The sequence below is a fragment of the Phyllobates terribilis genome, unplaced genomic scaffold, assembly GCF_046119375.1.
Source record: "Phyllobates terribilis strain yellow unplaced genomic scaffold, ASM4611937v1 Scaffold_7__3_contigs__length_470593459, whole genome shotgun sequence".
In the NCBI taxonomy this organism is placed as follows: Eukaryota; Metazoa; Chordata; class Amphibia; order Anura; family Dendrobatidae; genus Phyllobates; species Phyllobates terribilis.
Window position 1 is genome coordinate 70,477,983 of NW_027362767.1, and position 13,933 is coordinate 70,491,915.

The window sequence follows — 13,933 nt, forward strand, 5'->3', positions numbered from 1 at the left end:
AAAAGAAAAAGGAAAAAGGTAGGGCTCCATAGGAGTACTATATGACGACACAGAGACCTTCAATAGGCTCCTCGGCTGCCATCACAACACCATCATAGGAGGGTGGCAATGGGGTTACAGAGGGCACGCACTTTGTTTAACCACTTGAAAGCCGCAGTCACTATTGTCCATGACATTTAAGGTGTTAAACAGCAGAGATCGGAGCTAGCACAGATCACTGCAACTCCATTCAGGTGCTGGCTGTATAACACAGCCGCTATTCATTAGAAGCTGATTCTCATGATCTTAATGAGAACGACATACTGAGTATTATACAGTGGGTACGGAAAGTATTCAGACCCCTTTAAATTTTCACTCTTTGTTTCATTGCAGCCATTTGGTAAATTCTAAAAAGTTAATTTTTCTTCACATTAATATACACTCTGCACCCCATCTTGACTAAAAAAAACAGAAATGTAGAAATTTTAACAAATGTATTAAAAAAGAAAAACTGAAATATCACATGGTCATAAGTATTCAGACCTTTGCTCAGTATTGAGTAGAAGCACCCTTTTGGGCTAGTACAGCCATGAGTCTTCTTGGGAATGATGCAACAAGTTTTTCACACCTGGATTTGGGAATCCTTGGTCATTCTTCCTTGCAGATCCTCTCCAGTTCCGTCGGGTTGGATGGTGAACGTTGGTGGTCAGCCATTTTCAGGTCTCTCCAGAGATGCTCAATTGGGTTTAGGTCAGGGCTCTGGCTGGGCCAGTCAAGAATGGTCACAGAGTTGTTCTGAAGCCACTCCTTTGTTATTTTAGCTGTGTGCTTAGGGTCATTGTCTTGTTGGAAGGTGAACCTTCGGCCAAGTCTGAGGTCCAGAGCACTCAGGAAGAGGTTTTCATCCAGGATATCTCTGTACTTGGCGCATTCATGTTTCCTTCAACTGCAACAAGTCGTTCTGTCCCTGCAGCTGAAAAACACCCCCATAGCATGATGCTGCCACCACGTTTCACTGTTGGGATTGTATTGGGCAGGTGATGAGCAGTGCCTGGTTTTCTCCACACATACCGCTTAGAATTATCACCAAAAAGTTCTATGTTCGTCTCATCAGACCAGAGAATCTTATTTCTCATAGTCTGGGAGTCCTTCATGTGTTTTTGAGCAAACTCTATGCGGGATTTCATATGTGTTGCACTGAGGAGAGGCTTCCGTCGGGCCACTCTGCCATAAAGGCCCGATTGGTGGAGGGCTGCAGTAATAGTTGACTTTGTGGAACTTTCTTCTATCTCTCTACTACATCTCTGGAGCTCAGCCACAGTGATCTTGGGGTTCTTCTTTATCTCTCTCACCAAGGCTCTTCTCCCACTATTGCTCAGTTTGGCTGGACGGCCAGATCTAGGAAGACTTCTGGTGGTCCCAAACTTCTTCCATTTAAGGATTATGGAGGCCACTGTGCTCTTAGGAACTTAAGTAATGCAGAAATTCTTTTGTAACCTTGGCCAGATCTGTGCCGTGCCACAATTCTGTCTCTGAGCTCCTTGGGCAGTTCCTTTGAGCTCATGATTCTCATTTGGTCTGACATGCACTGTGAGCTGTGAGGTCTTATATAGACAGGTGTGTGCCTTTCCAAATCAAGTCCTATCAGTTTAATTAAACACAGCTGGACTCCAATGAAGGAGTAGAACCATCTCAAGGAGGATCACAAGGAAATGGACAGCATGTGACTTAAATATGAGTGTCTGAGCAAAGGGTCTGAATACTTATGACCATGTGATATTTCAGTTTTTCTTTTTAAATAAATTTGCAAAATTTCTACATTTCTGTTTTTTCCAGTCAAGATGGGGTGCAGAGTGTACATTAATGAGAAAAAAATGAACTTTTTAGAATTTACCAAATGGCTGCAATGAAACAAAGAGTGAAAAAATTAAAGGGGTCTGAATACTTTCCATACCCACTGTATGTACAAATGCATGGAAGGTGAGGAATAAAGAGCGATCATTACCTGGGCGGTGTATTCATATTCCACAAAGTACTCTGGCACAACCAGTTCTGGGTCAAACACAAACCACTCGCACCGGCGGAGGCTGCAGTCACAGCTTTCATGATCCTTGGAAGAACAAGAGTCTGAAAAAGTGAAAAAAAAATGCAAGTTGTGCATTTGATATAGTTGTATAATTATTCACAAATGACCATTACACTCGACTTAGTCAGCTCTTCACTACATGGACGTGACAGCATTCAAGGAGTTCTGCATTGTAATTAAATATGTATTAAACATCCAACATGTTAGGTATCCCTATTAGAAATAAAGAGCAGGAGGACCGAGCAGATTGATATATCGTATACAGTTAGGTCCAGAAATATTTGGACAATGAACGAATCTTCGAGATTTCAGCTCTGCAGGCCACTAATTTTTATTTAAAATGAAACAAACAACTGATATGCAATTGCAATTGAAGGTTTAATTAAAGGGGTTGAACAAAAATATCCTGTGAAAAGTTAAGAAATTGCAACCATTTTTCTACAAAGCCTCCTCATCTCAGAGGCTCAGAAAGTAATTGGACAAATGAACTTTAACAAAAAATTTTAATACTTTGTAGAGAATCCTTAAATGAGTGCCTGACGTCTGGAAGCCATGGACGTCACCAAACGCTGTGTGTTCTTCTTTGTGATGTTTTGCCCCCTTTACTGCAGCTGACTTCAGCTGTTGCTTGTTTGCGGATCTTTCTGCCTTATGTTTTGTCCTAAGCATGCAAAATGCTGCTCTATTGAGTTGAGATCTTGTGATTGTCTCAGCCATTGCAGAATATTCCAGTTCTTTGCCTTAAACTCCTGAGTTGCTTTCACAGTATTGGGTTTTAGGTCATTGTCCATCTGTACTGTGATGCGCCATCCAATCAACCTTGCTACATTTGGTTGAATCTGAGCAGAAAGTATCGCCCTGTACACTTCAGAATCATCTGGCTGCTTCTGTCTTCAATCATATCATCAATAAACACCAGTGACCCAGCACCATTGGAAGCCATGCATGCCCAGCCATCACACTGCCTCCACCATGGGTTACAGAGGATGTGGTGTGCACTGTTCCAACCATTCTCCATACTTTCTTCTTCCCATCATTCTTGTACAGGTTGATCTTCATTTTGCTTTTCCAAAACTGAGCGGCTTCTTTACATGTTTTTTGGCAAAGTCTAGCCTGGCCTTTCCATTTTTAAGGCTGGATAATGGTTTGCACATTCTCGTGAACCCTCTGTATTTGCTGTCATGAATTCTTCTCTTTATGGTAGTCTTAGATACTGAAACACCTACTTCCTGGAGTGTTCTTCGCTTGGATGAATGTTGTGGAGATTTTTTTTCTTCACCATGTAAAGGATTCTGCAATCATCCACCATTGCTGTCTTCTGTGGAAGTCAAGGCCTTTTTGTGTCCCCAAGCTCACAAGTGAGCTCTTTTTTTTTTTGCAGAATGTACCAAACTGTTGATTTAACCACGCCTAACTACTCTGCTATTTCTCTGATGGATTTCTTTTTTTTTTTCAGCCTAATGATGGTCTGTTTCCCTTCCATTGAGAGCTCCTTTGACAGCATTTTGTGGGTTCACAGCAACAGCTTCCAAATGAAAATGCCACACCTGGAATCATCTCCGGACCTTTAACCTGCTTCACTGATTATGGATTAACGAGAGAATAGACTATGCAGCCAATTAAAAATCTTTCAAGTTAATTGTCCAACTACTCTTGGTCATTTTAAAAAGAGGCAGCTACATATTAAAGATCTAGTGAACAAATTCCCATATACTTATTAGTGGTTAATATATCCGTACATAGGGATGTACGTATATCACCACTAGAAACCTCTCCAAAAAGCATGATAGAATATAAAGAGAACCAAGGAGCTTTACGGTTTCAATAAAAAACCTATAAATCTTTATTAAATCATATTCTATCATATTAAAGATCTGTAATTCCTAAATCCTTACTCTAATTAGGATGTGAATACCCTCAAATTAAAGATGAGAGTCTGCACGTTTAACCCATATTGATTATATAACTGTATGCTGAATATGTTTTGGTAAACAGCTAAAATGTCAAAACTTGTGTCACTGTCCAAATATTTCAGGACCTACCTGTAGTTTTGGTGGGAAAACATCAGCAGAACTTATCGGCCAGGTGAGTACTCTACAAGCACTGGACGGGAGGCCGGCAAATCTCCTTACCTCCTAGGAATTTCTGGCTCCTCTCTTGATCAGCCAGGGCTGGCATGATGCCATCACTGTGGTGATATACAGTCTATTTGCCAAAATGCTGCCAACTGCAGTCAGTAAGAATTGCTTTAACCTACCCTCAAATAGTGCCCCCGCCCTCTACATAGAAATCTGTCGGCCACTATCAGAATGGCCAATACAATACTACTTACTGTGTCACTCTAAAAAAAAATATATATATATATATATCTATATCTATATCTATATATCTATACATACAGTACAGACCAAAAGTTTGGACACACCTTCTCATTTAAAGATTTTTCTGTATTTTCATGACTTTGAAAATTGTACATTCACACTGAAGGCATCAAAACTATGAATTAACACATGTGGAATTATATACTTAACAAAAAACTGTGATACAACTGAAAATATGTCTTATATTCTAGGTTCTTCAAAGTAGCCACCTTTTGCTTTGATGACTGCTTTGCACACTCTTGGCATTCTCTTGATGAGCTTCAAGAGGTAGTCACCGGAAATGGTCTTCCAACAATCTTGAAGGAGTTCCCGGAGATGCTTAGCACTTGTTGGCCCTTTTGCCTTCACTCTGCGGTCCAGCTCACCCCAAACCATCTTGATTGGGTTCAGGTCTGGTGACTGTGGAGGCCAGGTCATCTGGCGTAGCACCCCATCACTCTCCTTTTTGGTCAAATAGCCCTTACACAGCCTGGAGGTGTGTTTGGGGTCATTGTCCTGTTGAAAAATAAATGATGGTCCAACTAAACGCAAACCGGATGGAATAGCATGCCGCTGCAAGATGCTGTGGTAGCCATGCTGGTTCAGTATGCCTTCAATTTTGAATAAATTCCCAACAGTGTCACCAGCAAAGCACCCCCACACCATCACACCTCCTCCTCCATGCTTCATGGTGGGAACCAGGCATGTAGAGTCCATCCGTTCACTTTTTCTGCGTCGCACAAAGACACAGTGGTTGGAACCAAAGATCTCAAATTTGGACTCATCAGACCAAAGCACAGATTTCCACTGGTCTAATGTCCATTCCTTGTGTTCTTTAGCCCAAACAAGTCACTTCTGCTTGTTGCCTGTCCTTAGCAGTGGTTTCCTAGCAGCTATTTTACCATGAAGGCCTGCTGCACAAAGTCTCCTCTTAACAGTTGTTGTAGAGATGCGTCAGCTGCTAGAACTCTGTGTGGCATTGACCTGGTCTCTAATCTGAGCTGCTGTTAACCTGCGATTTCTGAGGCTGGTGACTCGGATAAACTTATCCTCAGAAGCAGAGGTGACTCTTGGTCTTCCTTTCCTGGGCCGGTCCTCATGTGAGCCAGTTTCTTTGTAGCGCTTGATGGTTTTTGCAACTGCACTTGGGGACACTTTCAAAGTTTGCCCAATTTTTCTGTCTGACTGACCTTCATTTCTTAAAGTAATGATGGCCACTCGTTTTTCTTTACTTAGCTGCTTTTTTCTTGCCATAATACAAATTCTAACAGTCTGTTCAGTAGGACTATCAGCTGTGTATCCACCAGACTTCTGCACAACACAACTGATGGTCCCAACCCCATTTATAAGGCAAGAAATCCCACTTATTAAACCTGACAGGGCACACCTGTGAAGTGAAAACCATTTCTGGTGACTACCTCTTGAAGCTCATCAAGAGAATGCCAAGAGTGTGCAAAGCAGTCATCAAAGCAAAAGGTGGCTACTTTGAAGAACCTAGAATATAAGACATATTTTCAGTTGTTTCACACTTTTTTGTTTAGTATATAATTCCACATGTGTTAATTCATAGTTTTGATGCCTTCAGTGTGAATGTACAATTTTCATAGTCATGAAAATACAGAAAAATCTTTAAATGAGAAGGTGTGTCCAAACTTTTGGTCTGTACTGTATATATATAATATATTGGAACAGCACTATTTCACATATACTCACAGTGGGTGCCAGGCCTCCAAACAACCTGTCCAAATTGCATCTTAATAGAAAAATATATTAAGGCAGCACTTCAGATAGATTCAATTCTTAGAAAAAATGGACTTTATTGAGCCCAAATGGCAACGTTTCGGTTCACAGAACCTTTCTCAAGCCTTGAGAAAGGTTCTGTGAACCGAAACGTTGCCATTTGGGCTCAATAAAGTCCATTTTTTCTAAGAATTGAATCTATCTGGAGTGCTGCCTTAATATATTTTATATATATTAGTCAGAGCTACAAGGTACATTCAATACTCCAGCGTTTGTAAAGTGTTTTAATACATTTTTATCCAATTAATGTCAAATTCACCATCTTCTGAAGAACACAGAGTGCTGCCGCTCGTCCTCAGAGGTCTAAAGACTGAATTAGCATCTGTATAATTTGCAGGATTAATAGGCAGGAACTCTTGTGCTGGAACACTCAGGCCAAGAAACACTTTAGAGATGATAAGTTTACCTAAGGTTACAAAAAAAAATGGCTACGTTTTATAAAGAAAATACTAAAATAGAATTCTGGTGCATATGTGTCCCATTTATGTAAAGTGATAGTTGAAGGGGGCCTAATCAACAACTATACTGAATAGGTGGGCTCTACAGTAACACCTCCCAATATCACTGAAAATACTGTATACATTTTGGTGAGGGTCTGTGCAATTTTCATATTTGTGAAATCTCATCCACATCATTTGTCCTGCAGAACACAGATGATTTCCTACCTGGAAAATCTCTGCACCCATATCTCAGATTGCTGCCTCTAGTTCAGGGGTCCTCAAACTTTTTAAACAGGGGGCCAGTTCACGGTCCCTCAGACCATTGGAGGGCCGGAATATAGTTTTTTAAAAAAAAACTATGAACAAATTCCTATGCACACTGCACATATCTTATTTTGTAGTAAAAAAACAATACAGGAACACATACAATATTTAAAATGAAGAACAAGTAAAGTTAAATCAACCGGTATTTCAATAGACAGGTAACTGTACACAATAGGCAGCATAGGTCCCCAATAGGCAGGTAAATGTCCCCAATAGGCAGGTAAATGTCCCCAATAGGCAGCATAGGTCCCCAATAGGCAGCATCGGTCCTCAATAGGCAGGTAAATGTCCCCAATAGGCAGGTAAATGTCCCCAATAGGCAGGTAAATGTCCCCAATAGGCAGGTAAATATCCCCAATAGGTAGGTAACTGTACCCAATAGGCAGCATAGGTCCTCAATAGGCAGGTAAATGTCCCTAATAGGCAGCATAGGTCCCCAATAGGCAGGTAAATGTCCCCAATAGGCAGGTAAATATCCCCAATAGGCAGGTAAATATCCCCAATAGGCAGCATAGGTCCCCAATAGGCAGCATAGGTCCCCAATAGGCAGCATAGGTTATCAATAGGCAGCATCGGTCCTCAATAGGCAGCATCGGTCCTCAATAGGCAGCATAAGTCCTCAATAGGCAGGTAAATGTCCCCAATAGGCAGCATAGGTCCCCAATAGGCAGGTAAATGTACCCAATAGGCAGCATAGGTCCCCAATAGGCAGGTAAATGTCCCCAATAGGCAGGTAAATATCCCCAATAGGCAGCATAGGTCCCCAATAGGCAGGTAAATATCCCCAATAGGCAGCATAGGTCCCCAATAGGCAGGTACATGTTCCCAATAGGCAGGCTGTTTCCCCCTTATAATGCCATATGCAGGCTGTTCCACCCCTTATAATGCCATATGCAGGCTGTTCGCCCCCTTATAATGCCCCATGCTGGATGCCACCCCCATATAATGCCCCATGCAGCATGTCACCCCCCCATATAATGCCCCATGCAGGATATCACTCCCCTGTCTTTATAATTCCCCATGCAGCATGTCACCCCCCCATATCATGCCCCATGCAGCATGTCACCCCCCCATATTATACCCCTTGCAGGATGTCACCCCCCCATATAATGACCTATGCCTCCATACATTAAAAAAAAAAAAAAATCCAATACTCACCTCACTCCTCCTCACCTGCTGCCGCTGCTCTACTCTGGTCTGGCTCCAGCGTCACGGCGTCGTCGTCCCGCTCTGCGCTGCCTGTGACGGCACTCGGGAGGGCGCGGTGTAAAGACGTCACCGCACCCTCTGACCTGAGACGTCACAGGAAGCGCAGAGTACAGAAGGCAGCGGATCTGCAGAGGCACGGGGAGAGGTAAGTATCCGCCTGCCGGGGCCCTGAGCAAGCGGGGGAGAAGGGCGGGCGCTGACACCGCTCCCCTCTCCTCCGCCCATAGCCCGGCGGGCCGGATAAAAGTCCTCCGCGGGCCGCAGTTTGAGGACCCCTGCTCTAGCTAGACGGGACCTCTTACCTCCCAGCATCCCTGGTGAGGCCTTTGATTTGTCAGGGTTGGCGCAACATCATCTGTACATCATTACACTAATCAAAAGCTGCGCCTGGGACAGCGGAAGGTAACAGATTTGCGAGCTTCCCGTCTAGCCGCCGGGTCCTGCTGACCTGGACAATGGACTAACTATTCAAAACGCTGGTGATATTTACAAACCCTCTGACCTGCTAGTTAACCCTCTGACCTGCTAGTTAACCCTCTGCGGGTTAACCTATTGTTTGCTGTGAACATCACAAACTGCTATTAGAGACGGTTCACATTAAGTGATTCTGCCAGCTGCCTCTGTGTGCTGATTCAGACCTGCCATTATTCTCGTCATCTGCCCTCCTGGTTCTGTGGTTTCCAGCGAGTCCTGCCTCACCTGTTAGTCTGCTAAACAGATGTCCGGGGCCTACCGTTCCACGTGCCTTATAGCCTGTTGTACCAATGCAGAGTCCGTGTGTCCACCACGACCTACAGCTTTGTGAACCCACCTCACCAGGTGAGACTAACATGCCCCCTTTCCGGCAAGCCACGCTCCTTTTTCTATCTAGGCCATATCACTTGTTGAGCAAGCTGGAAAAAAAAATATCCCAAATAATCATTGTTCTGGGTGGCATATACACCATTTTCTGGTGCAAACTGTGCCAGATTTCTGGTACATTTAGCCTAAAGTAGGGCTTCTCCACCTCCTGCTTGTATTTTACACATGCTCAAAAGTGCAATAAAAAAATAAATGGCACAAACTCACCTATCAATCCCCGGCCTCAGTGGTCACTTGTTGCTGGGGCCATTGATTGGCTGCACCGGTCATGCATCAACAACGCCGGAAGAGAAGAAGAGGAGGCTGTCAGGGGACCCAACTAAACTACGGTCACTTGTTGCACGCTGCTGGGGCCATTGATTGGCTGCAGCGGTCATGCACCAACAATGGTGGAAGAGAAAGAGAGGAGATTGTCAAGGGACCCAGCTAAAATATGTAAGAGTGACAGGTGATAGGCGAGTATATGCTATTTATTATTTTTATAGCACACTCAGGTCATATGCAAAATACAAGAAAGGGGTGGAAAAAAAACTTTAAAAGACTAAATGCACCAGAATTCTGGCATTATTTCAGTCCCAAAAATGGTGTGCATGTTATCTACCATATATATTGTGCATGACACTTTTTCCACTTGCTCAGTTGTTAGGCCATGGCTGCAGTGGCAACCAATAAGTTACCGATGCTTTGCGGATTAATAGGGGAGTATGAACCATTTATTTATTTTTTATTTTATTGCACGCTTGGGAATTATCTAAGTTTCAAAATACTAGGTGGAAACCCCTTTAAATCTCCTCTATTGTGTGGAAATCATTGTAAATGTTATATACTAGATTGGATGCAGATATATCTAAATAATGGTGAGGTTGGAAGATTAGAGATGACAGCATACGTTTGGTTTCGAGGAAATGCCGAAAGTATTATTCTGTCTAGAATAACATGTTCATTGAACCAAGCAGTTGTGTCACCCTCCACTCGTCCCCCGATTATTCCCTAAGTGATTACATAGAATGCGATTCATTCACTGTGTCCATTAGTCAGGCAAATCCCCACACTGGATCCGGTCTGTCATCTATCATTTCGTGTATCATTTATGTGCTCTTGTAATTAGTTTACCGTGTTTAAAAAGTCCCGGATCATAATGATGCGTCTCCGGGTTTGTTTCTTGCTCCAATTTAGAAGTCTCATACAATCCTAAACTGTTGGAGAGAAGAACAGCTTCTTCTTGTTCCTGATCATACAACTGTGGAAAACACATAATGACATGGCAAAGATGAAGACAATGGTGAATGAAATGTATTATGGCTAAGGCAAGACACAAAGTATGTCACAATTCTGCAGCTTTTCTACTAATTACATTAATTAGGATATAACGAACTCTTATGGCTCCGGCCAAAGGCCATTCGCTGCCTGCCTAAATAGAGAAAAAGAAAAAAGGATCCGCTCTGCTGGGCCTGGCTGACATCTTTTTCAGAAGCAGTGGAAAGCAGGAAGGTTCAGAGCGACAGCTCTCGCTGTGAACACTGAACCGAAACCAGTTATGGTCCTCGCACGTTCAGGACATCCGACAAATCAAGATGATTGGATCTCTGCAAAAAGAAAATATATCCTAAAGAAATCCTAAGAAAATATTAGGAAAGGTTTCCCTTCTTCCTTGTGATAAGAACACATCTTCCTTCAGATTAACTATCACGGGTGTGTCAGGTTTGACAGACAGTCATACGGGGCCTAACTGTAGAAGGTCGCGGCATTTGGTCTTGCAAACATCTTCATAATCCCTCTCACTTTAGGACCCAGTGGTGATCCTCACCTTGCTTGGGGATTCTACCATTAGGACCCAGCGGTGATCTTTACCTTCTGCTGCTAATTAGCACGCCCTTGCTGAATCCTTAAATACACTCAGTTTCTCCAGAGAGTTGCTGGTGATAGAGTGATCTTCTTCTATTCAGGCCTGGAATTCTAGTAGTCAGCTAAAATTTTCTTGGGAGTTCCTTCGTAGATTGTTGCCATGTGCTCTCATGTGTCATCTTAAAGCGAAGCGTATTCCCTTGTTCGTTTCCCTTATGTGTACTTTACTTTGCAGTGGGGCTGACTAGTGCTCACCCCTCCCCCTCTCTACCTAGGGCCTAGCATTAGGGTCAGCTAGGGCCAGGTTTCCTGCTCGGCGATAGGTGCAGAACCTATATAGGGTCCATAGGGGAGACAGGGTTGTCATTTGAGCTGTTTAGGGGTCTCCACTCCCCCTTTCCTGCCGTTATACGCTGGGTTCTCCCGATACCCAGCGTGACATTATAACCTTTTTTTCACAGCGGCAATTTTCATTTTTGCGCTTTTGTTTCTTCCTTCCCTTCTTCAAAGAGTCATAACTTTTTATTTTTTCCATTGACATAGCCACTTGAGGGACAAGTTGTAGTTTTGAATTACACCATATAATGTAAAGAAAAATGGGCAAAAGTTCCAAGTCCTTTCCCCCTCCCGGAAATTCCGTTATTGTTTTTTGTTTTCACAGTGCTCATTGTGCATTAAACATGACCTATTAACACGATTCTTTAGGTCAATATGTTTACAGTGATACCAACTTGTAAAGGCTTTTTTTATTATTCATTTTAGTGGTGAAAAAAAAAAATTCAGATTTTTTTTTTCTAAATTATTTAGTTTATGTTGCCATTTTCTTAACTCTTTTTATTTTTCCGTCTATGGAGCGCTGTATTACGGCTTGTTTTTTGCGCAGCGATGTGATATTTTTATCAGTCCTATTTTGGTACATACAATGATTTAATCACTTTTTTTCTCGATTGTTTCATTGGGGGTCACAGGAGACCGTGGGTGTACACTGCTGCCGCCAGCAGGCTGGAACTAAGAATTACAACTAAGAAAAAAAGTCTCCTCTCCAGCAGGCTACACCCGCCTACTGGTATCCAACCTGCAAGCAAATGATCGCTTGATCTATATAATGCAATAATACACTATTGCAGTATATAGCTAAAGTATTGGCACCGATGAAGTCCAGCGTATGGCTGGGTTTCACAATAGTACCAACATAGCAGATATGGAGGCTTCCAGAAGGGTCCTGGCTGCTATGGCAACCAAGGGGCACCCCGCGATTGCCTTGCGGGTGGGCCAGTGGGATCGTCTTCTTTTTGGTTACTTTCACTCATCACTAGTAGGTAGTGATTGCATGTACTCAAATAAGGGGTTAGCAGAGCATGCTCGGGTGCGAAGCGAGTATCTTCAGCGAGCTCGTATATTATGTTTGATTCTCTACATCTGCAGGATTTGCGCTGTTAGACAGCCTCAACACATGTGAGGGATTCCCTAACAAACAGGCAATCCCTGCATGTATTGAGGCTGACAGCTGCAAATCATACAGACGCAGACACTCGAACATAATATACGAGCACGCCGAAGATACTAGGTTAGCACCCGACAATGCTCGTTTAACCCCTTATCCAAGCACGTTCGCTTATCACTACTACCTACATATCAGTTAATTTGTGGTGAAGTGCTGCCCTGAACTTGATATTGTTCTGTTTTATTAAATCCTTGCATCATTCCTGTGTTATGACTCCTGGAAATGTTTCAATAAAATTAAAAACGGAGTTTTACCACCTCTCTGGTAAATAGGGTAGAAGTGAAAAGGACAGGCAAAAAAGGGTATTATCGCTCATTATGTGCATTTTTTTTTTTAACCTGAGAACTTTTTGTGACTTTAAATCCATCTTCAAGAATTTGAAGAAGATTGTTCTTTTCAACTGATATGATTGGATCCAAGGTATAAAAAAGATATTCTAGCATTTTCTTGTAGTTCCTGCAAAAAAAAAAGAAAAAGTGACAAAATTAATTAAACTGCTAAATATGCTCTTACAACAATTTAGTTTCTGCAATTCATCTCAAAATAAAAAATAAAGAGATTTTACCGTACTAAAGAAACCTGCTGTGTATACAGCACTTCTGCATAGCCATGTTTCTCCATGGTGCACGCTTATGGAAAAGAAGCATCTACTGCAAGAATGGGCACTTTTAATGCATAAACCTGAGCAGGGCCGGCGTCACCACCCAACACACCCGGGCAAGTGGACAAATGGGGGGGCACACGCAGTGGCATACAGCCCCCCCTTCCCCTGCACCATACTTTCAACTGTTTTGGCATCCTGTATGCCAATACAGTTGAAAACAATGATGGTAGAGGGAGTTCAAGCTGAAATCATTACCCCTCCGCGTCTGAGCTTTATGACATCTCAGCGCAGAGGGTGCAATGAAGTCAATACAGTGCACCATCCGAGCCGAGCAGTGCAGGGAGTCAGAAGACGTTAAGAAGACCGGAGCATCGGGGGAATAAGGAGAGGTGAGTATTGGATTATTTCTTTTTTATGTATGGGAGGACTGTATGGGGCCCATTATACTGTATGGAGCAATATATATGGCCATTATACTATATAGATCAATATATGGGGCCCATTATCCTGAGGTAAAATATATACGGCCCATTACACTGTATGGAGCAATATATGGGGCCATTATACTGTATGGAGAAATATATGGAACCACTATACTGTATGGAGCAATATATGGGGCCATTATACTGTATGAAGCAATATATGGGGCCATTATACTGTATGGAGAAATATATGGGGCCCATTATCCTGTATGCAGAAATATATGGGGCCCATTATCCTATATGGAGAAATATATGGGGTCTATTATCCTGTATGGAGCAATATATGGGGCCATTATACTGTATGGAGCAATATATGGGGCCCATTATCCTGTATGGAGAAATATATGGGGCCCGCTATCCTGTATAGAGCAATATATGGGGCCATTATACTGTATGGGGCCCATTATACTGTATGGAACAATATATGGGGCCCAATATA

At 42.6% G+C, this 13,933-nt stretch overlaps 1 protein-coding gene across 6 annotated transcripts in view; it reads right to left on the bottom strand.

The window, feature by feature from the left end:
• Positions 1-13,933, bottom strand: part of LRRC9 (leucine rich repeat containing 9) — a 198,616-nt gene that overhangs the window by 89,676 nt on the left and 95,007 nt on the right. For 5 of the 6 annotated variants that reach the window (XM_073638739.1, XM_073638737.1, XM_073638738.1 and 2 more), the window contains 4 exons: positions 12,747-12,864; positions 10,173-10,299; positions 6,485-6,631; positions 1,985-2,106 (listed from right to left, as the gene is read on the bottom strand). In XM_073638739.1, coding sequence (XP_073494840.1) covers positions 1,985-2,106; positions 6,485-6,631; positions 10,173-10,299; positions 12,747-12,864 — 514 coding nt within the window. The remainder of the gene's footprint in view (positions 1-1,984; positions 2,107-6,484; positions 6,632-10,172; positions 10,300-12,746; positions 12,865-13,933) is intronic. The other variant, XM_073638740.1, reaches the window with a different exon arrangement.